General features: G+C 56.0%; 7 protein-coding genes across 7 annotated transcripts; 4 read left to right on the top strand and 3 right to left on the bottom strand.

The window, feature by feature from the left end:
- Nucleotides 1–1813: 1813 nt before the first annotated feature.
- QBC33DRAFT_451731 (uncharacterized protein) lies at nt 1814–5519 on the top strand (the record flags this gene model as incomplete). The annotated part of the gene is made up of 3 exons (XM_060424621.1): nt 1814–2085; nt 2182–2375; nt 2449–5519. The coding sequence occupies 3 exons, from the start codon at nt 1814–1816 to the stop codon at nt 5517–5519; spliced, it is 3537 nt and encodes a 1178-aa protein (XP_060283382.1).
- Nucleotides 5520–5698: 179 nt separating this feature from the next.
- On the top strand, nt 5699–6963 carry QBC33DRAFT_587528 (uncharacterized protein). Its single transcript, XM_060431517.1, has 2 exons — nt 5699–6092; nt 6292–6963. Exons 1-2 carry the CDS (start codon nt 5936–5938, stop codon nt 6648–6650), a joined length of 516 nt encoding a protein of 171 aa, XP_060283381.1. The 5' UTR covers nt 5699–5935; the 3' UTR covers nt 6651–6963.
- QBC33DRAFT_539425 (uncharacterized protein) lies at nt 6831–7942 on the bottom strand (the record flags this gene model as incomplete). Its single annotated transcript, XM_060427989.1, has 2 exons — nt 6831–7403; nt 7490–7942. Coding segments are annotated over 2 exons (852 nt in total), but the record flags the coding sequence as incomplete, so codon positions are not given.
- Nucleotides 7943–9301: 1359 nt separating this feature from the next.
- On the bottom strand, nt 9302–10693 carry QBC33DRAFT_539422 (uncharacterized protein). Its single transcript, XM_060427988.1, has 3 exons — nt 10541–10693; nt 10043–10448; nt 9302–9983 (listed from the first exon to the last, which is right to left on the bottom strand). The coding sequence occupies exons 1-3, from the start codon at nt 10583–10585 to the stop codon at nt 9415–9417; spliced, it is 1020 nt and encodes a 339-aa protein (XP_060283379.1). The 5' UTR covers nt 10586–10693; the 3' UTR covers nt 9302–9414.
- Nucleotides 10694–11479: 786 nt separating this feature from the next.
- QBC33DRAFT_451774 (SH3 domain-protein) lies at nt 11480–13066 on the bottom strand (the record flags this gene model as incomplete). Its single annotated transcript, XM_060424623.1, has 1 exon — nt 11480–13066. One exon carries the CDS (start codon nt 13064–13066, stop codon nt 11480–11482), a length of 1587 nt encoding a protein of 528 aa, XP_060283378.1.
- A 1681-nt stretch (nt 13067–14747) lies between these two features.
- QBC33DRAFT_539416 (Ssu72-like protein) lies at nt 14748–16072 on the top strand. Its single transcript, XM_060427987.1, has 3 exons — nt 14748–14781; nt 14979–15203; nt 15264–16072. Exons 2-3 carry the CDS (start codon nt 15079–15081, stop codon nt 15919–15921), a joined length of 783 nt encoding a protein of 260 aa, XP_060283377.1. The 5' UTR covers nt 14748–14781; nt 14979–15078; the 3' UTR covers nt 15922–16072.
- Nucleotides 16073–17299: 1227 nt separating this feature from the next.
- Nucleotides 17300–20853, top strand: QBC33DRAFT_79918 (uncharacterized protein). Its single transcript, XM_060433084.1, has 2 exons — nt 17300–18642; nt 18703–20853. Exons 1-2 carry the CDS (start codon nt 17572–17574, stop codon nt 20488–20490), a joined length of 2859 nt encoding a protein of 952 aa, XP_060283376.1. The 5' UTR covers nt 17300–17571; the 3' UTR covers nt 20491–20853.
- The last annotated feature ends 326 nt before the right edge of the window (nt 20854–21179 follow it).

Below are 21179 nucleotides of genomic sequence, written 5' to 3'. Positions count from 1 at the left end.
CAGCTGCAGGAGCGAGGTTCAAGTAAGCTGATACTGGGTAAGTTGAGTCCGGATACGGGGTTCGAGATGCAATGCAGGGGCTACGTGTAAAAAATCGAACCGCAACGATTATATGAAGAGACTTTTGAGGGGTTTCTGGCACAGAGAAACTGGATAATGAGTGGCCGAGACGAGGTGAAGAAGGTTGAGCTTGTGAAATGGAGGCATGACCACTTCCCGCTTCCCACGCCGCGCCCCAACAAGGCCGTAATCCCTGTCTCCCCATCAATTGTCAATTGGAGTCGGCTCAGCATTCAGCATCCAGTCACTGCAGCCCCACTGTTTTCCATCTAGCGCCGCCACCGTATCTATCCGAGGCAGTCCCGTCTGCATTCTTGATGGGCTCAAACGGCGGGACCAACACGGCGGGACCAGCGCTTTCTTTTTATATGACACAACCCAGGGTCCTTCTCACGGTCGCATCTTTGCATATTCATCAGCTCAACTTGGGCCCACTAAGAGCAGCTACTAGCTATAACATTCCGTGTATGTGTCGTAAAACAGCTAAACCGAGCTTTGCCGAGGCCCAGGTGAGTGACATGATTAGGTAGTAGGTACCGAGGTGTAATAAGACAACTACATATTTATTAGCGCCTCAGTGGTCTCCGAACCACCTATGACCCTCTTCCACATGTAGGATACCAGATCGAGCTTGCTGAGGGTCCAGCTAGCCCCACGCAAGACTGAATTAGAGAATTGCTCATCAAGTTGCCTTGTCGTCCAGTCGAAACCTGGAAATCTGCGCTAAGGATGGCATGTGCAAGGGCCATTGCCGAGATCATGGAGCAGAGTTACTACAAGTCACATGCTTACCCTACACTGGATATAACAAGGAAATCATCCCTGTAGCCGCAGTTCGCGTCCTACGTAAGTACAGACCCATGTTAGTGATGGGGATATAGAAGTTGAGTACTCGTATACTTCCTGTATAAGTAAAGCGAAGCAGCCGCAGAAGCCGCTCAGCACTAGGGGATAGCTCCTTGCAATAGTTTAGGGAAAAGCATCTTGCAAGACTACGGGAGCCAGCCACCTGCGAACTCGAGGTGATAGTTGAGGTCCGGATCGCGGGGTTCACTCGAGAGTTCGGGCCATACTGTCGCATTTGCATGTTGGGACCACTTGCAGCATCCTCTTGGCCTTGACCTCACGATTCTCTCCTTAGTTTATTGATGGCGCTCGATCGGCAGCAAATAAAACAGAGGTCTACCTATATGTATAGGTAATCAGAAAAGAAGAAAACGTGGCTGTATTTTTGCTACAAAGTGTCTGCCATGTGGTGCTGATAACACCGACCAGGGGATTCACAAAGCCTTTTTGGTTCCGCCCTTCTCCACTAGCTCGTGACTACGCATCGGCCGACGCCGCGATGCAATGCCATTGATTGAACCATTATTAGGCACCCAAGGAGAAGCATTGAAGCTGGGGAATTATTAGCTTGAGAGGCCAAACAAGCAAGAGTGGAAGGGTAACCTTATAAGGTATCAGGCAATTTGGTTGCGAGCTAAATCTGCCGGCACTCCAGTGACTCCACGCGCCTTGTCCGTAAGGCAAAAGCCAAGACCCTTTTCTCTTCCCTAGGTAGGTACCTACCGCCGTTTGTTTTTGCCTCCATTTTCCTGCGGAATTTTCCCAGTTCCTGCATCAATTCTAACCCCCATCCTTTCCCCTCCCGGCCCCCACCCTTTTTTCTCTCCATTCCCAGTTCCCACATGACTTGACCCTCTCGTCCGGCTCTTCCGCCCTCCTTCTGCCGCACGCACCGAACCACGGCGATATGTCATGGACCGCACGCACGACACTGATTCCTACTCTCCTGATCGTCTCTGCCGTTGTTGCTTGGTGGTTTACCGAGCCTAAGAACGCGCGGGTGAACCTCATCGCCGCTCTCGGCGTTGTTCTCTTCTGTTGCGCCATCGCCCCAGACCTCTCCCGAGACTTGTCCGCGTCGCTCTCCACCTCCTCCTACGACGCCGTCGCCGGCCCTCCCCTCCGCCTGTTCCTCATAAACCATGCCAATATGCTCTTGACAGGCGCTGCAGTCGTCTGGTATGTAGGCCCTAGTGCTTCCTAAACCCCCACCGCTCGATCTTCTCGTCATGATTGGGCTGTGTCTAACTTGGGCATTTTTGTGTGTATTTCTAGGCTGCTGCGACGGGCATGGCAGACGTTGTGGAAACCGGTTCCCGAGCTGATCAGCATCCTCGGCGTCGACGTTCCTCACCCCCCGGATGTGTCTCTGGCCGGAATCCGTTCCGATGCGGCCACCGTAAATTGGAGCCGGCCGCTCTCGAACCGTCCCGTCCAGAAGTTCTTGATCCAAGTTAATGGCGTCGTTGGTAAGGACTACCCCTCTTTTCCCTGCTCCTGAATCTCCTGAGGACGGAAGGAGGTCTAACTGCGTTTCAACAGTTGGCGAGGTCGCCGCCAACCAAGAACCGGCTATTGTCGTCAGCGGCCTGAAGCCGAATCACTTCTACAATGTGCGTGTCATCGCTGTAGGATCGAACAACTTCCAGGCCGGCAGCCGTGTGATTCGACTACGAACATTCGGAAGGGATGGACGGCCTCAACTGGGGAACGCCAGACTCCCCTCCAACTTCCTCCCCGACGAGCAGTCTAGCTCAGCGCAAGGAGATCATGTGGATGAAAACGGTGTTCCCAAAAGCCCGGGCCTTGCTCTCGAGTCTGCTCCGCCGCCGGACGCAACTCCAACTCTGGGCCGCGAAGGGAGCAGCACAGCATCATCCGGGCCCCGACGAAACACGGTGACCAGGCGACACTCGCCCTCGACCACCAGCATGGACGCGCCGCCCATCCGCAGTGAGCCTGCCAGCGAATCCGGACAGAGTCTACCCGAACTTACGGAAAGGTTCGAGAGCATTCGGAAAGAGACCGAGGAGTTGACGGCACTTATCGCCAAGGAAGAAAGTGATAACAAGCGGCACTTGGACGAGCTAGAGGCGGAAAAGCAGGAGAAGAAGAAGGAGCAGAAAAAGAAGGAAGAGCAGACAGAGAAGCTGAAGCGCGAGGTCAACGCGACCGACCGGCTCATGAGGAACGCAATGCAGCGGAAAACCCAAAAGGAGAAGCTTCTCAAAGACAAGCAAAATGAGAGGTTAAAATTCCACGGCGATATTGCAAAGTGGGAAAAGGGCATTGCCGACATGCGCAGGGAACAAGAGAACTTCGACGGCCAGAAAGAAGATCTCGAAGCCGAGCGCGACAAGAAACTGGAAAATTTCCGTCGGTCAACTGATGACCTGCAGCGGGAATGTGCTCGCCTGGAGGCGGAGCTCAAGGAGAAAAGGGAACAGGTCAAGGAGTTGGAGGATGCCAGGAAGAGGCTCCCGGGCGGTGAAGAGGATGCGGAATGGCGCGAAAGGGATGTCGAGTTCAAGAAAGCGTGCCAGCAAAGGCAGAGGGAGCTCCACGAGGCGCTCGTCCAGGAGAACAGGATTACGCGGAGGCTGGATGAGCAACTGAGGATTCTGTCGATGCAGGTCGGTCACATTCCAGGCGCACAGCCAGGATACGGTATCTACACTCAAGCGAACTCCTCGGGTATCGACTTTGACAACACCTCTGTCAACGCGCTCAAAAGGCGAAGTCGAAATAGCAACTCACTGTCGAACGTCTCCATCTCATCACCGCTACCCCCTTACTCTCAGCTCGACCCGTCCACCCATGGACCCCCTGGATTTGGTGGCCTCCGACCACAGGCGCCGCAGTCCTTTGCTCAAGGTCCCTTCATGGATCTCTCGGCTGACATGCCGCCCCGTCTTGACGAAGCCGGCATTAGAGCTATGTCAGCTCCCCTGAGTCCTTCCGCGACCGCGCTTTTGCCTTCGAACATTCTTGACGATTTCGACGACGATGACGATAGCCCGACGTCGAGATTTGGCCCCGAATTCTTTCCCCAGTACGCAGGCTCCCCAGAAAATGATCCTCAGTCACCCGCATCTTCGAGTCGTTCCATGAGCATCCCTGTGTCCAGCCCTCGGGGTTCCTCGCACCACCTTCCCTTCCCGGCATTTGCAGACAGCAGTGATGGAAGGTCACTTCAAGCCGCAGATAATATGGCCTCGCCCGTCTCGACAGGGCTCTCGACGAACAAGCTCAGCAGTTTCTTCAGCTTCCAGAGATCGAGGAACCTGAAGGGTGTTGACGAAAATGGCCCTGCCCTCGGTAGTTTGAAGGCGGGACAAAGCCAGTCCTTCCCGAGACAGACAGGCGAACCAGATGCGTTGACCAACAAACGCAGGACCAGCTTATCTGGCTCTTGGAACATGTTTAACCGAAACTCAGCTGGACCCGCTGTTTTCGAAGGCTATGTAACGGGCTCCAGAGGCTTCTCAGTCAGAACACTGAATCCTTTCTCCAGTTCAAACAAGGGATCAAGCGCCATATTCTCAGAGGCCGATCCCAGCAGCCCAAGGCCGGCCAGCATTGCTTCAACCGACTTTCCGAGACCATCAACCGAGGGCGGCTCGATATGGGGACCGTATCCTGCAGAAGGAAGCACTCTAGGCAAGCAAAGCCGTCTCTGGTCTCCGGAAGCGTCTTGGTCTAGGAATCCGTCCCGTCGAGCATCTCTCCACGGCTCACCGTCGGCTTTGAAGACGACCTTGGCATCAGCAGACGATGAAATCCTGGATGAGGAAACCATGCCCAATGCCAGCGAAGTCGGTGTTATCGGCCGGCCGCTTCCAGCATCGTCAAGGTCTTTTGCACGGCTGAACCCGAACGCGCCGGCATTCATGGGTTCCCTCTTCCGAGGCAAACCCGACAAGGACAAAGATTCTGGCAAGGAGAAGGAGAAGGGCAAAGGCAAAGACAAGGGAAAAGACGCCAAGGAGAAAACAAAGGGCGGGTCTGTCGCCGACACGCCGCTTGTGCCTCCCTTCGAGGCCGAGTCTCCTACAGATTCACGCAAGTCCCGCGACGGACTGTCCGTCCACACGCAGCCATCCATCTCGGAATCCCGCGAGTCGCTGTCGCTTGATCAGCCACTCTCCAACACCCCCTCAGAGGCAACGAGCACCGGCTTGGCGAGCAGTATTAAGGACGATAACGTGGTTCGAAAACTGTTTCGAAAGGGTAGCTCCAGCAAGTTCAGCCTCCCGGGGCGGCTCGGTGGCAAGGACGGCTCAAGCCTGTTCAAGAAGGGGCCGGGCAGCGCTACCAGCGTCGGAAACTCGGAGAAGGGCAACTCGGCGGAGCGCGCCAGCATCGGGGAGGTCGAGGATGTCAATAGTCGGGATGAGGGCAGCAGTTCGCTTGGGCGAAGCTATGATAGCGCTACTGGCAGTCCCAGCCTGGGCCCAATTCTGAGCAATACTCGGTCCGCTAAAGACGGTAAGACGGGCAGTGCGCGATGGCTTAGTTTCAGCAAGAAGGCGAAGAAGGAGAAGGAGAGCTTAGACCTGGAGAGAGACAGGGTGTCGGAGTCTGAAGGGTTCACGGATGACAACACTAGGTAGTTGCGGCGATAGCGAACAAACATGACGACTATAGCTGCATCTATCTGCGTTGACCAAAATCCTAATTGTGACAGCGTGAAATAAATGTGTGCCTCTTTAATCCCATGACCTGGGGACCTACCTATACCTCTGCCTCATGTTCCAGTGGTTTGATTCAAGTGAGTGAGTGAGTGAGTGTGGCTGAAGCTCCACATTCGTGGCTTGAGCCCCCACCTGCGGCGGTGGGTTTATCCTCCGATCAAATTGGAGCTCTGAAGCTCGGGCGGCCAGGGCCATTCAAAGTCGTTCGACTCGGCCGACTACGGATATCGGGACACAGCGACAACCCTTCAATGCGATACCCCAAGCTCAAACGAAGAGCCCTGAACCGTTGAAACCACGTGGCTGATCTCGCCCGACCTCCTCTTGCTCCCCGTATGGCCGCGATGGCCCTCGAAACACCAGATCCCGGCCAGCCAGAGCGGCTGCCGATTCCGTCTCGCAACCCGCTCCCGCTGTCAGCATCGCAAGAAGCTCAGGTCCGCGACATATTCTACGCCCGTGTGAGGGACCACTGCGCGGAGGAGATCAAGGGTATGTCTTCTTCCCATTTTTCCCTCCCCCAGCACTATTCAATGGCCTGCGAAACCTGATCACCAAACACCACCTCCCTTTCCCCCGACTCGCACATATAACTACACAGTACCGACTCATCCCACCAACCCTCCCCTTCCAAATGAGCAAAGAAACTCCAGGAAGACCGACCGCTAACCAGTCCCCCGCCCCTCCACAGCCTTCGCCGCCTGCGCCCTCAACCGCACCTTCACCGTGTCCTTTGCGTGCCGCCCGCAGCAGCGGCTGATGAACTCGTGCATGCAGGCGCACGCCACGCCGTCGGAGCAGGACGCCGCGCGCGAGGACTGGTTTGCGCAGCGGCAGGAGCGGCAGCGCGAGCGCGAGCGCAAGGCCCGCCGCAAGGCCGAGCAGGAGGCGTTCCTGCGCGAGTGGTGGGGCCTGCCCGAGCGGGACCGCGAGGAGAGGAGGAGGGAGGAGGAGGCGCTCGCGAGGGGGGAGAGGATCGGTGGGTTTGCGAGCCGCGAGAGGAGGAGGGTCGGCGGGGGCGGGGCCGAGGGGGGGGAGGAGAGGAGGTGACGGGGAGGGCGGGACCTGGAAGATAGGACAGTGGGAGAAGAGATCTGATGCATTTTCTGGCGTTCGGAGCCAGGCTGGGAAGCCTTGCCTGGCCTTGGGGGGTTGAGGATTACGCTACTCTGTACGAAAATCGCTGATGTTTGATAATACCTAGATCATGGCTGAGCGTGTGCGAGAAAGTCACTGTACCTGTCAATCAATTCAGAGTTTCTGTACTATGTGTCGCACAAGGGGTATTGTCGTAATCCCCTCAGTCTCGTAGTCTTAAGACTCGACGTCGGGAGGGCAACGTCTGATAACTTATGTCCAAGAAACAACGCCTCCCCTGGAGCTAAGAGCCTGCTCCTACGCCAGCATTCACCAGCTTCACCACCTCCTGCGCAACTCCCCAAGACAACTCGTAGCCACGCCCGCCCAGGCCATATGCATGGACCACGACCTTCTTCTCCTCCCCTATCTCCTCCGTCTCTAGCCTGAGGCCACCACGCCGCGTCGGACGACGCCCTACTATATCCCTGATCACCTCGAACTTACCGGTCGGCCCCAGGATCTGGGGATACGTTGCGGCGAAGGTGCTGAGGAGCCTGTTCCGCACCTCGGCCGACGGCTCCGGGTCCCAGTTGTCGGGCTCCTTGGTGCCCCCGATGACGGTGCCTCCGTAGAAGTTACGGGGGACGCAGAACGTCCAGCTGCCGTCGGCGTTCTGGCGGGTGACCGTTGCGTCGGAGGGGTTTGAGACGAGACATGTCTGGCCTGTAGGAGGGGTGTAAGAAAGCCAGATATCAAACTGATTAGGCGAGCAGCTGGGGGGAAAGAGAGCGAGCAGAACGAATACTTGCCCCTCGTGATGGACATCTTGTCATCGCCAAAGCCGTTCCCCGAAGCGTTGACGACGGCGTCGACGCGGCCCAGGTCCGCGACGGCGAACACCTCGGCCGGGTCGCGCACCTCCCTCTTGACGATCCTGCCGCCCCGGTACACGAACCTCCGCAGCAGGAAGCAGCAGTAGACCATGGGGTTTGCGCACCAGGTGCGGTACTCGCAGCCCCACGCCACCCTCTCGTCGGGGAACTCGTGGGCGCCCAGCAGCCGGAAGTCCTGCACGCCCAGCTCGGCGGCGCGCGCGGCGTCCAGGGCGCGGTACTCGGGCGGCGGGGCCTCGAGGTACTCGACGCCCCTCATGAAGATGACGCCGGCCTCGGGGCTCGTCTGGGCGAGGGCGTCCATGCGGCGGAAGGTCTCGAGGGCGAGCTCGTGCTCGCGCGCCAGCTGCGCCGCCTCAGGGCCGTCGCCCCCCGTGGGGACCACCCACCGGTTGTGCGCGCCGCCCCACGGCGAGGTGTAGTTGATCTGCGTGGTCCCGTCGACCGTCTCGAACGGCCCCGGGAAATCCCGGGCCACGATGGTCACGGCGTGGCCCGCCTCCTGCAGGCGCGTCGCCGAGCTGAGGCCGATCACGCCGGCGCTGAGGGGGGGGTTGGGTTAGACTGACTTCTGGGATAAAACCTGCTGTCTGGGGGGTTATTGGGGCGGGTTATTGGGTTGGGTTGCGGTACCCTAGAACTACGATATGTGGAGGCATGGTTGTAGCCTCGCTCGGAGAAGAGTATCTACTCTCTGGCGTAGAAGGTGCACTGTGTCCTCGCACAGCCTATGGAGATGGATTGAAGAAGAGCTGGATAGGGGCTGTCTAGGTTGATTCTTGGGGGTAAGAAAGCTGGCGCATGGCTGTTTAAAAGCGATGCTGGGGCGATCGCCGGCGTCCCCACTTGGCCCAAATATTCCCGCCTCCGATCGACCGACGGAACCTGTACCGGAGCCGATCTCGGTTTCGGAAGGTCGTATTGTACCAATGAATACGAAATAACAACTACACCCTTGGTGGACGTGTTGCTCTCCAGACTGCCACAATAACTATATTAGGTAGTAGACCTTGCCATAGGGCATTCCCTATGTATTTCTGCTGCATTATATGTGTATGCCTGACGGCTCCAAGAGAACCACAGCGTCATTCAAGCGATAATCTCCATATCAGTCATGGGCCTTTCTGGTTTTCGAAGTGGGAATTTCTCCAGGGGCATGCGCCCATTTGCTCGGCGGGCAGGCGGTTAGTGCATCTCAGGTGGCAGTGGCCTGCCAAAATTTCAACCAGGTGGAGGCAACAGCAATGGCAGCTGATGCCAGCTTCTGCCACCTGCTCCAATGCTCTGACAACTGGAATGCAGAAAAAGTCCCCTTAGAGTCTGTAACCTTGCAAGTCAAAGGGTTGGGTCTGGGATGCCTAGTTTGAACGGTCAAGTTGGTGAGCGAGAAACTAGCTCATTAAAAAATAACGAGATAGTTAACAGCGAAGCGTTCAGTTGGCTCCGGCAATGGGTGTTAGTGTTAGAATATTGCGCACCTCCGACTAGCCAACCTAGCTGATATCTACAACCTCGGTATATGCTCATAGGGGTTGAAGATTCGTAATGACAGGATGATTAGGTTCTAATGGCACTTACCTTCGAGCTTGTCCGTATTAACTGGGTTGAAATCTTGGTATTTCCAGATTAGAATCGGAGAGCCGGGGAAGATGTGGAGACTGTTTTGGGAACGGGCGGCGTCTGGCGTTATCAAAGGGGTCATCAGAAAGGCACACATCAAGCTACTCAGCAGTGGAGAGCAAAGGTTTTCTAGATACAGCTCGGGGAGAGGACCATCATGATTAGGAATGCCTCGGCTTCTATGTCTACAATAATGTCTAATCGATACAGCCTCCGACCGTCTAGAACTTATACACCTGCTCGGGCGTGTAGCCCAGCTCCTTCAGGATGCCCGTCAGCTCGCCCTGGTCCTTAGGGCTCTTCTTGTTGCCCGAGATGGAGGTCATCAAGCCTGGGGGCCCGCAGACGAAAAGCTTGATGTTGTCGGCCTTTGGTTCGGGGAGGACCGTCTTGAGCAGCTCGCTGTTGATGTAGCCCTTGCCGCCGGCCCAGGTCTTGGGCGGGTTGTCGAGCACGTAGAAGGCGCGGAAGCGCTGCGGGTACGTGTTCTCCAGCTCAGCCAGCTCGTGCTTGAGCAGGATGTCGTCCTCAGTCACGTTGCCGAAGACGAGCGTCACCTTGGTCTTGTCTTCGGGGTTCTTGAAGATGGCCCGGCACAGCTGGAACATGGGCGTGATGCCCGTGCCGCCGGCGATCAGCGCGATGTGCCCATGCTTGTTGGGGGTCCACGAGTACTTGGGGAGCGGGCCCTTGATGTCAAGCCGCTGGCCCGGAACCATGTCGTGCAGGTGGGTCGACATGGGCCCGTTCTCGTACCGCTTCACTAGGAGGTCCATGTGGCCCTTGGAATCTACACCGGCGTCAGCGACAGCTCTAATGATGGAACAATGAAGTACATAGAAAACCCACCTTCATCACTGATTGGAGTATACGGCCGCATCACGGGCTTCTCGGCGCCCTGGGGCTGGTATTTGGTCAAGATGGCGCTCGCGATGTGCAGACCGGAGACCATGTCGTCCTCGGGCAGCTTGAAGCGGAAGAGCTTGGTGTTGTGGCTGACATTCTGCACCTCTTCGAGCTTGAGGCTGACGAAGCCCTGGTCGCCGCCGGTGAAGGCCTTCTTGACATCCGCGGTCGCAGACGAGGCAGCGCTCGCGGCCTCGCTGACCTTGGCCTCGGCCTTCTTGGCCGCCGGTGTGCCCGCGAAGAAGTAGTAGGCGGCGCCGGCGGCGCCGAGGCCCGCGGCCGAATAAACAAAGGCCTTGTTGCTCTTGCCTTGCGCGGGAGCAGGCTCGGTCGCGTAGTGACGGATTTGCTGCGGATGAGGTTAATCCCGCTTCACGTTATTTTACTTCGGGAACTAAGGGACGGGGCGATCCCAGCGATCAGACGGAGCTTGGAACTTACCTGTCGTAGCGGCGCAGCGGCCCTGAATGCAGATCTTGCGAACATGATTATGGCGAGAACTGATTGGTGATCCCCGGAGAAGTCAATTGAGTCGGAGAGACGGATGGGGAGCTTGGAAGGGCCCAGGTGTTGGCGGCGTTAACGGCTCTAAGGATACCTACCTACCTACCATTGGTAAGCAGCTGGAGACCTGCCAAGTCCTACGTCATGGCATCAGGTACGATGGGCGACGATCACGTGGTCCAGGAACGGGGAGCCTCTCGGGTTCCGATCAATGGGGCGTTCCCTGCGAATACATTCCACCATCAACTTTTATATATATTTAGGTAAGGTGGGTATCGTGTAGATGTGTGACTCGGCAGTGTCGAGTTTGCGAGAGTGCCCGAGGAAAATGGATGAGGATATCCAAATTGCAATACATGCCACTAACACCAGGTGAAATCTGACGCCGATCCTCCCGACGCCGAGGCTTGGAGAGAGCGCGAGATAATGGCAGAAAGTGAAGTAAATAAGCCTTTTCCTATATAGCCCGACTATGGTTGGGGGAATATCTGCCAAAAAAAAAAGAAGACACCTGAGCCAAGCAAATGCAAGTTCCTCCAACCCTCCCCAGCTGTTTGATGCGAAAGAGCCCGCCCAACTCACTCGGCCCGGGTCCCCAAGAGCAGTAGTCGTAAGTCGTGCCGTGTGTATCAAGAAACGACCGTCCTGAATGCTCCAGCCTTCGCTCCTCGTCATATATGCGCACGAACGCCAAGCTCGTTCCGTAGCAGTGCAAGTAAATCCAGGAACGCAGAGAGAAACCTACCCCCATCATGAAAGAAACAGGGGCGCGAAAAAAAGAGAAAAAAAGCAAATATAATAATGATACAAGGGGGGTTGGCCCGTATCTAAGGCCTCCAAGCGAAATCCGCACCCCCAACACACGATCGAGAAAAACTACTGGTCGGTGTCCATCTTGTCCCCATCAGGGATGGCGGGAGAGTCCGTCAGTGCAGGATCACCAAGTGCCTCCGCGACCGTGGTCATGTCGTTCTTCCTGGCTGTTGTGTCCAGACTTTCGCGTCGCATCATGCCCACGTCTTGATGGGACAGGAGGGTGGGAGTGTTGGCTTGGCTGCCGCCCCTTTGCCCGTGGTAATGGACAACTTGGGGCGGTGCCTGGCCCGCCTGCGTGCCCAAGAGATGCTGCGGATAAGGGTCTAGATCCTTGCTAGAGGTGGAGAAGGTCGAAACTACAGGCTGGTGATACCCGTTGACGTTGCTGGGAGTAGGGGTATGGCCGAAATGGGGATGTTCGGCCTGAGTCGGCGTCCCAACCTCGTTGGGGCTCGCGGGGCTTTCTGCCAGGTTGCCCGTGAGACTGTTCATGCCGCCCTCGATATCGCGGAGGAGGCGGACGTACTCCTCGGGGACAAGGCCACTCTCCTGCGTCTTGGGATCCTCGGCGACCAACCAGCCCTGGCCGTGCCTGTAAGAGACCCAGATGATCTGGCCCTCTACGAGCGGTAACTCGTTCTCGTTCTCCCGTTCGAAATCAAACAATGCCACCGCTTTGCCGTGCATCTCCTCGTCGGGAGATGTGATTGTGAATTGATAGTCTCGCGAGTATCTCGACTGGTCCTCTTCGGGATAACCGGGGGACGAGGCAGCACTCGATTCGTCAGACTCGGATCGATATCCCGCATCGTGGTCAATGTACTGCTGAGGTGGTCGGCCGGCAAGATGGTAAGGATTGTTGGTGTGGCGTGCCGCGTCGGGAGGGTATGTGACATATTCCCCTCCGGGGCCGTTTGCTTCGTCTCCCTGGTTCACGTAGTACCTCTCGCTGCCGTCACCGCTTGTACCGACGTAGTATCCCCTTTCCCTGTCGAAGTTGTCCGGGTTGAGAATATCAGAGCCGCCATGGCTTGATGCCTGGACATCCCGCCCGCTTCGAGTCCTTCCATGGCCGTATGCGCCCGAGGAGGACTTGTGTTTCCTGTGTCGCGAGCTGACCACGGGACTCTGGAGGTCCTCATCCTCGCTCCACGGCGGGCCATCCGCAAATTGCATCGGTGGTAGGTCATTCGCTCTCCCGAAGCCTTCGTTCCCCCACGACCCGGAGTCCCAGCCCATCCTGCTCTCCCATGACGCCGGAGGGTCTGATAGCCGTCGCTGTTCGCTGACCGGGGTGGTCATTCCCGAGGGGGGTCCCGAGGGTTCTGGCGGAGGCCCATAATGCAGCGGGTGCCCAGCGGGGTAGGCGAAGTCGCGCACAAGAGTATAAGGCAGGCTGGACGGGAAGATGGGGAAAATGTGGGAGGGCGGCCGCGACCGAGAGGGGATCGAACCCGTCGAGTATTGTGAGAGTCGATTCTTGGAGGCGTGAGACATGGGGCGTGGCAGGGTGCTTCTGCGAGCGGGCGGTGAGGTGATTAGCGGTGGTAGTGGCGGATGGTTCGGGTTCGGGTTCGAGCCGGGAGATGGAATGGCCGGCGGCGAAGTCGCAGGAGATGATGATGATGGCGACATGATCGCCGCCATGTTATTATTGTTGGCAGAGGGCTTAAATTTCGCAGATGGTATGTGCTTGCTTGCAGGGTAGGCTGAGGCTGGGCCACCGTTGTCAGCCCCAGCAAATTGCGCTTGTCTGTTTTGGCAAGACAATGGCGCCCGGGCTTGAGTGGTTTGTTGGGCGGCAGGAGAACAGTCAAGACCTTGGCTGTGATCTTTTTTGGAGGGGCGCGAGGGAACAGATTGGCGTGGATGCGGCGGGTTTATCTGAGTCGTCGTTCCACTCTGGTCTCGGGTCTTGCACAGATGCGAATGATATTAGAGTTGGGCGGAAGGTTTGACGCCCAGCCACAGGAAGGAGAGTGAATGGGGTTTCCCAATCACTTGTGGGAGTTGTTTGAGGAGCGGTTGCGCCTCGCTGTGTGGGAAGGGAGATGGTTGGGAGTGCGTGGAATCTACTGAACTGAAAATCTAATAGGTCAGCCAGCCGCTGGACACGCGCGACGGCAGCAGTAGCAGTGATACACTCTTTTTTGCCTGCAATTTGAGCCAGCAAACGGGGGTCTCTTTTTTTGTTTATGTGTCTCCCATTTTAGGGCCAATTCCCTATTTTGTACCTCAAGTTCCTGCAACGAGGCACTCCGATGCCATCCATATGTATGGGAGAAATAACGTCTTGCCCAGACACCAGCTGGTTCTTCAACAGCCAGCTGAGCTGAGCTGAGACTCGAGATACTCCCCGCCCTGCCTAGCGTGTTCCCGGACACTTTGTGTGTTTTCAATACAAGACACCGCCTCTGCGTCACGACTCAGATGCAGTGCGCATATGGTCCGATTGACCATCCCCTCGTAGTCATCATAGTCATCATCCGAGATGATGCTGATAAATGGTCATGACACTTACACTACATGGATATCGGTCAACAGCAACTTGAAACTCTGCTTGAAGTTCCAATTTACTTCCGCATTTCATTTCGACTACAGAACGGGAAAGGAGGCCCAAGAGGATTCTGCATAGACATTTTAAGTGCGGTGCTGCATACATAGGCAGGTAGGTAGGTACGGATCCGTAGACAATAGTCTATACTTACCTTACCGTAATGCTGGATAACTGCTCGGACAAGAAGGAGGAGCCAGCGGGCTCTGGAAGGTCGACGATGTGGGGTAACGGTGAGCAGTTATTTTTAGATGGACTGTTTCAGAATGAACGCTGGCCAATAAACCTTGCTTTGAGTTCTAACTGGTCCCACATTACGATACCAAAAGAAAAAGAAAGAACTGCGAGGTGCAGAGCAGAGTCTTCCCATGTGGCCTACACATGCTTGTCCCGCTGTACAGGGTACAGTACGCAGAGTTACCTAGATCTTGAATCTCGAGGTCAGTGATTGACTAGAGCGTATGTACATATCCCCTTTCATTTTTTAGTTTGGGTTCTTAGGATAGATACATATTGTCACAGCTGACGGGAGGTGGTTGTCTAGACCTCCAGCCAAGCTTGTGTCATGTAGAGTAGATTCGTTGAGAATCCATACCCTCATCAGAAGCAAACGCTGACTTCTGGGCCGACATACCAATGCCAGGTTGGGGGAGGTTGGCCGTGGTTGGTTGTGAGCCGAGAGCCTGAGGCTCACTAGTCCCCCCCCACTTTAAAATTTACACCAACCTTCTTCCATGTTGACTTTCTGCTAAAATCTTCCTTCTCCTCATTGCAATTATCACCATCTTCTCTGCCTCCCTCATATCAGGTATGTATTGTACGGCGCTTCGCCGCATCACTCCCCCCCGCCTTTTCGCTAGGATTATTTCTTTTTGGAGCTGTCGGAGTTTTTCTCAATGACGAAAAACAATATTACCTATACGCAACTTTATGAGCCTCCCAACCTCGCAAAAATCAGTTTTGTCACCTTCACGGGGCAACTGCTAATGACCCGGGTCTCCCCAGTATTAGACCAAGGGGGACAGCCCATCCAAGGATGTACAGTCCCTCACCTCGAGATCTTACCTTCCAGTCGCGGGGTTGAAAGCCTCAAGTGACAGTCGCTATGGACCCCACAAACGGAGCTGGAGCAGCGCTGGCGCAAGGCCAGACTCAGCAGAACGGCGAGTCCCAAAATGCTGGCGGTTACAAGCTCAAGTTTTGCACAGTATGTGCGAGTAATCAGAACAGGTAAGGAGCTCCCCGTCCTATCTGGCCATGGCGGACAGTTTTTTTTTAACATGTCTAAAGGTCGATGGAAGCCCACCTTCGACTTTCCGAGGCAAATTTTCCAGTCATCTCCTTCGGCACGGGATCTTTAGTCCGACTACCCGGCCCTACAATAACACAACCTAATGTCTACCAGTTTAACAAGACCTCGTACGATAGCATGTACAAGGAGTTGGAGGCCAAGGATCCCCGGCTTTATCGAGCCAACGGCCTCTTGAACATGCTGGGCAGAAATCGAGGCGTCAAGTGGGGACCGGAGCGGTGGCAGGACTGGCAGGTTGGTATGCCTCGAATGTCTCACGATAAAGATCTTGGCAGCCAAGGGACTGAGGGTGGCCTCGTTGACGTTGTCATAACCTGTGAAGAACGTTGCTGGGATGCAGTTGTCGACGACCTGCTCAACCGGGGCTCTCCGCTCAACCGGCCTGTCCATGTCATTAACGTCGATATCAGGGACAACCATGAGGAGGCCTCGATTGGGGGTAGAGGCATCCTAGACCTTGCACATTCGTTAAATGCAGCGGCGAAGGAGGAGCGGGAGAAGGTGGGTACCATCGCCTTTGACGCTGGAGGCGCTGCGAGCAGATCAGCCTTCGATGAGAGGGTGCCAGATATCATAGCGGAGTGGCAAGAGAGATGGCCGCACCTCCCAGCTACATGGACGCTGGCCTGGTTTTAGGATGCTCGTTTGGGCGCTTACGCAGTAGGCCGAGACACCCGTTACCTAGCTAGATACCTAGGTATGTTTATGAATGATGAATGCACGACAGAAGGTGATTTGCCTATATGCGCTATGCACCGAGACACTATCGTATCAAGAGACTCTGTACTGTACCCTTTCGGGCGTGCTCGATCAAGTACTTGTCGGCATGCCTGCTCAGTAATTCGGTTTCCAGGGTAGACTTGGGAGCCTACGTAATCCCTACCAGCAAAAAAGATTTCCCCATTAGGGCAATGTAAGTAATATGAAGTGGCAGGGGCCTGCTAAGCGGTTCCATCGACCGAGATTGCCTCCCGCTAGCACGGCGGGAATGCAGGGAGGGAGTCGGCACCCATGTCGAGGTCTCATGCTCCTTCGATTCCCAAGTTGCCAGACTTGTGACTTTCTAGAACATGGCCGTCTAGGATAAACTTCTTCTCCCTCTCTCGGAACAACGGACGGCTTGTTGCTCACACAGAAGAACGGTGGTCATAGCAATCCACAGATTTAGCCGGGAAGTTCATCAAACGTGGGAATGGAATACCTATGCTGAGGAAGGGCCCTCTTTTCAATGCTACCAGAAAGCTCAAGATTGTGGCCAGGTCTGGCCCGATGGCAATGCCGGGGTGAATTGCGAGGCACCAACATCAGACGCTAAACTACAAAGGTTGCAAAATGTCAAGATACATGGGCAGTCTGACCTCTTGGAGCCTCTTTTTGTCTTTTGTGTACGTAGTAGGTATGGCAAATCCCGTGGTCGCAAAACGAAATGTCCCTTTCGCCGGGCTGCCTCGACTACTACCACCTATATACATAGGTACCTAATTTATTTAGTCTAAATCAAGTGGACTGGTCAGCTGCTGTTGTGGCCGACCTGTGGAGTCGATCGTAGAGGCCGAAATGGATGCCTTTTGGCTGGTTCCCTGTGTAATCTTCCCCAAGACACAGCCCTCTTATTAGCGCGCGGCCCTCACCAGAAGTTGGTAACCCATGTAGCGCTGGTACCAACATCAGCCAACCAGCGATCGACACCCCAAATCTGTAGTGATCAAGTCTCAAGTAGCCAAAAAGGGGGTGGGAATTGACTTTTGTGTGCTGGTCGTCTGCACCGCCATTTTAAGCACCTACTGCGTACCCGGACAAGGCTACTGTTGCTATTGCTGCTGCTCAAGCAACAACGTTGCTTTCAGTGAGAATTCGATATCTAACAGGTTGCCTCTCTTTCATGCCCCTTGCCTGTCTGGACTGGACTTGCTTGTTCTTCCGTCCGCGTTCTTTTCGTTCTTTTTTCTCCTTCCATTCCTTTTAATTCTCCTTCGCCGGCCGTCATCGTGTCAGCCCATTGGCTGCGCATTGTGTTTCACTCGAAAGGCCGAAATCTGCGACACCAGGCGCCACGGCCTTCCACATTGTTCTCTTCTCCCCGCTTCGCATTCATCGCAACCCGGACAGTGCAACATTCACAGCAAAGAGACGAGTTATTGTCGGACTCGTACTCGTGACACCCACTAGCGGACCGACGGGCTTGTGTTTTACGGGCGAGACCATCGTCAAATCAATCGCTCCCCTTTGTCTTGATAGTCTTTGACCCGAGACCTCCAATCTCTCCATCCCGACCCTGCGACTACCATGAATGGCCGAAATGCTCCGCTGTCACCTGTATCTCTAGGCGGTAGCGAGTGGTCTTATCCAACACTCATCGACAGCGACGGCCCTTATCCCAACAACAATCGCGGCCAGCTCATCTCTCCACCCGATTCCGGAGGATCCATCGGGACTATGAATGGGGGCTTCCCTCCGGGGCCTCGGAGCGTCGGTGGACCATCTCCACCCCCATCCATCGGCCGCTCCAGTGTCGGAACAAACCTGTATGCGCGAAGCGAGAGCGGGAGGAGCCAGAGGGAAGAGAACACCGAGGCGATACTCGGGGAGCACTATGTGTCACTAAAACGCTTCCTCTCCTCCATTTCGCGCGACGGCAAACCCAATGCCCCACCAAACAAGGCCCGCGACAAGCTACAGCGCCTTACCGGCGTGCAGTTCCTCGAGCTCAGCACAGATGTCTACGATGAGCTGAAGCGGCGCGAGGCCTCCGCCCGAAGACCCTCGAATCCGAATTCACAAGGACCTCCTCCGTACCTTCTACCCGAAAATAACTTCCACCCTAAGAGAAACCAGGCGCGCCAGAAGCTGTCATCGCTCGGGCCACCTCGCTTCCGCGACCTCGCTACTGATGTCTTCTGTGAGCTGGAGCGCCGGTACCCACGCTTCTCGGCCGGGGACATCCCTCGGGTAGGGAGTCCCATGTCCGTTAGAGGTCCTCCCAGCCGGGCCCAAACCCCCGTCAACGGCACCGGCATGACTGGATTCCCTCCGCGGGGCCAGAGTCGCGTCCGGCGACCTTCCGAGGCGAGCTCGATACGGAGTGGCCGAGGTGGCCCAGGACCGATGAACGGAGGATACGGGGTTCCGCCATCGCCGAGCCTGCCCAATGGCGACTATGGCAGACCCATGCCGAAACAGTTCCAGAGCAATACCATTGTGCCGAACAAGAGCACAATGGTCGAGGAGGACGATGACCCGGTCAGCCCTCTCAGCCCTAGAAATGACGGTGCGGATGGTTTCGGACAGGATCAACTGGTGAGCAGCCGCGAGGGTAGGCGTAGCGGTGCCACTGAGCGAAGCCCTGTACCTTCCGAGGTAGGACATAGCCCCTCTTCAATCACAATCGGGTGCGAGCGAGACTAACATCATCTCTAGACCGATAGAAAGCTCATTGAGGACTACGAGTCACAGGTCAGAGACCTCCGCGATAAACTTGACAACCTAGAAGACGACCTGAAGAAGAAGGATGACGAGCTGAATAACGTATTGGATGGTGAAAGGTCTCGGGCGACGGCGGCAAATCTGGAGAAAAAGGACTGGGATGACGTCCGGTTTGGCTTGGAGAACAGGCTCGCGGAAGCGCAGAACCTGAACGACTCGTTGCGACAAGAGTTGGATCGCATCAGGGACGACCATGCTAGCGAGACTCGGCAACTCAGAGACGAGATCGAAGAGTACCGACAGTCGAGGGGAAATAAGCGTTCCGATAATGGTGCTGCTAATCAGGAGCTTCAGAGGGAGAACGAAGACCTGCGTGTATCTCTTCGGGAACAGCAACAGGTTACGGAGGAGGTTCGCCGCGAGGCCCAGGAGTTCCTCCGCGAGATGAAGATGCTTTCCCAGCAGAGCGGATCAGCCTGGGAGAAGCAAAGCGAACTCGAGAAGATCATCGAGCAGCTCGAGGACGAGGTCAGGGATTGGCGGAACCGATACGCCCGTACTAAGACGCAGTTGCGGAACATGCGGGCATCCTCCTTGGGTCTCAACATCGAGCACGACGCCGCCAAGTACGTGAGAGACCAGGGCTTCGCGCGGGATGACGGCCTGGTGAAGGATGTCCACGTCACCAAATTCCAAATTTCCATCGACGAATTACTCAAGCGAGCACGCGCCGATCCTCCTGAGAAGGTGATCGACTCTATGAAAGCGGTCGTGGTCAGCGTGAGGAGGATCACAAAGGATATCGACGACTCGGCCCCGAATAACGAGGGTGTGGCTCAACAAACGGCCAAGTTGAAGTCCCGGGTGTCGTCAACCGCCAACAACCTAATTACTGCGTCCAAGAACTTCGCCGCTTCGGCCGGAATGTCCCCAGTCTCTCTTCTTGATGCCGCGGCATCCCACCTTGTTGCGGCAGTTGTGGAACTGCTCCGTACCGTCAAGATCCGGGCGACTCCTGCTGGCGAGCTTGAGGACGACGACGACGGTACTATAACTCCTGTTGACTCCACGGGATTCTTCTCGCCGAGAAGCGGCGGCCAGAGCCAGATATCGAGCGCGGGCCTCACGCAAGACGTGTTATCTCCCCCCGCTCCACCCTTCCAGGGCTTGGGGGGTAGCCGAGTCAGCGCCGACTCCTCTGCCTACAGCCCGGTCAGCTCTCCACGAGAATCATATTCGTCTAGACGCCCCGTTTCCCGCGGCGCCCCGATGGGCAACGGCAATGGCCTAGGCATCAACAAGAGCTTGCCTTTGGCACCCAATGGCAATGGCAATGGCAATGGCAATGGCTACGGCATGCGACGGCGAGACAACCGAACCGAGGACGTGAAGATATACCTTGACGACCAGATGGCAATCCTTGTGCCGACGATCCAGAACCTTGTCCAACTTATCCGGAGCGACGCCAACATCGACCAGATCTCAGAGGAGATCAACTCGATCGTAGACGTCGTCGGCCAGGTGGTGTCGGAGACAGAGACGCTTGGTCCCAGCGGGGCGGCTCTCGTCGGGCGGCTCGGAACCTGTCGGCAGCGCCTCATGGAGGCTGGCGACCGCGGCATGGATCTCGCAGCCGACGGGAAGGATCCCAGGAGCCGGGAATGGCGCATGTGGACCCAGACTCTCCCCCCCATCGCCTTCGAGATCGCCCGCGAGACTAAGGAACTAGTGCAGCGTATGGACCAGCTGGTGATCGATGACGGCGCTGACGAATTTGCATGACGGATGAGCAATGTGAAATGGGCGCCCTCTCCTGGCTCTGACCAAATGGGGCTCCCCTCTGGCACGATTGAAGTTCGCACCGAGCTTTTTTGGGCATCGCCTACATAATTTTCTCTCTGGTTTAGCACCGCTTTGATACCCGCCTGCATCGTAACCCTACGTGGGTTCTTATTCATATCTTCTTTTTTTCCCTTTTTTCTTCTTTTTCTTCTTTTTCTTTTTCCATCGCGGGGCCCAGGGCCTGCTGCGTATTTGCGGTCTGGACATATCTTGCATCTGCCGATTTTTGTATCTTTCGCTTTCTGGCTACCTTGGCCTGGGATCATGTATAGATAGGGTGCATGGCGAAACTTGAGACGGAGCAGCGGGGGTGCATGTAACGTTGGAAGAAATCATGGAAGGAATGCTCTGTGTGAGATAACGTCTTTTTGTTGCTTCAGAATCGGCCGGCCGGCCAAGAAAGCCCTGATACGAGAATCTGCTACGTAGGTAGCTGCTTGTCGTCTGTCTCCTGTACTATCGGGTGAGGCGGCTGACATTGTCGGGCGGACACGTTATATAAAAAAAACTTTGCCCATCGCTTGCGCCCTGTTTGTGAGGCGGTTCGTTCCCGCACGGGTAGCCAGAAGCATGGGAGCCTAGAACTATATGTTTATTTGACTTCGATGATCCCAGTATACAACCAAAAA

The sequence above is a fragment of the Phialemonium atrogriseum genome (genome assembly GCF_030411735.1).
Source record: "Phialemonium atrogriseum strain 8032-3 unplaced genomic scaffold QBC33scaffold_13, whole genome shotgun sequence".
NCBI lineage: Eukaryota > Fungi > Ascomycota > Sordariomycetes > Cephalothecales > Cephalothecaceae > Phialemonium > Phialemonium atrogriseum.
This window is presented reverse-complemented; position numbering and strand designations above follow the sequence as displayed.

What these genes read in the sequence shown, in the direction of transcription:
- QBC33DRAFT_79918 (XM_060433084.1), top strand. Translation starts at nt 17,572, where the DNA reads ATGAATGGCCGAAATGCTCCGCTGTCACCTGTATCTCTAGGCGGTAGC. An exon ending in GAAGCCCTGTACCTTCCGAG is followed by an intron (nt 18,643 to 18,702) that starts GTAGGACATAGC and finishes CATCATCTCTAG; the next exon opens with ACCGATAGAAAGCTCATTGA.
- QBC33DRAFT_539422 (XM_060427988.1), bottom strand. Translation starts at nt 10,585, where the DNA reads ATGTTCGCAAGATCTGCATTCAGGGCCGCTGCGCCGCTACGACAG. An exon ending in CCGCTGCGCCGCTACGACAG is followed by an intron (nt 10,449 to 10,540) that starts GTAAGTTCCAAG and finishes CCTCATCCGCAG; the next exon opens with CAAATCCGTCACTACGCGAC. An exon ending in TACTCCAATCAGTGATGAAG is followed by an intron (nt 9,984 to 10,042) that starts GTGGGTTTTCTA and finishes ACGCCGGTGTAG; the next exon opens with ATTCCAAGGGCCACATGGAC.
- QBC33DRAFT_587528 (XM_060431517.1), top strand. Translation starts at nt 5,936, where the DNA reads ATGGCCGCGATGGCCCTCGAAACACCAGATCCCGGCCAGCCAGAGCGG. An exon ending in CTGCGCGGAGGAGATCAAGG is followed by an intron (nt 6,093 to 6,291) that starts GTATGTCTTCTT and finishes GCCCCTCCACAG; the next exon opens with CCTTCGCCGCCTGCGCCCTC.
- QBC33DRAFT_539416 (XM_060427987.1), top strand. Translation starts at nt 15,079, where the DNA reads ATGGACCCCACAAACGGAGCTGGAGCAGCGCTGGCGCAAGGCCAGACT. An exon ending in TGTGCGAGTAATCAGAACAG is followed by an intron (nt 15,204 to 15,263) that starts GTAAGGAGCTCC and finishes ACATGTCTAAAG; the next exon opens with GTCGATGGAAGCCCACCTTC.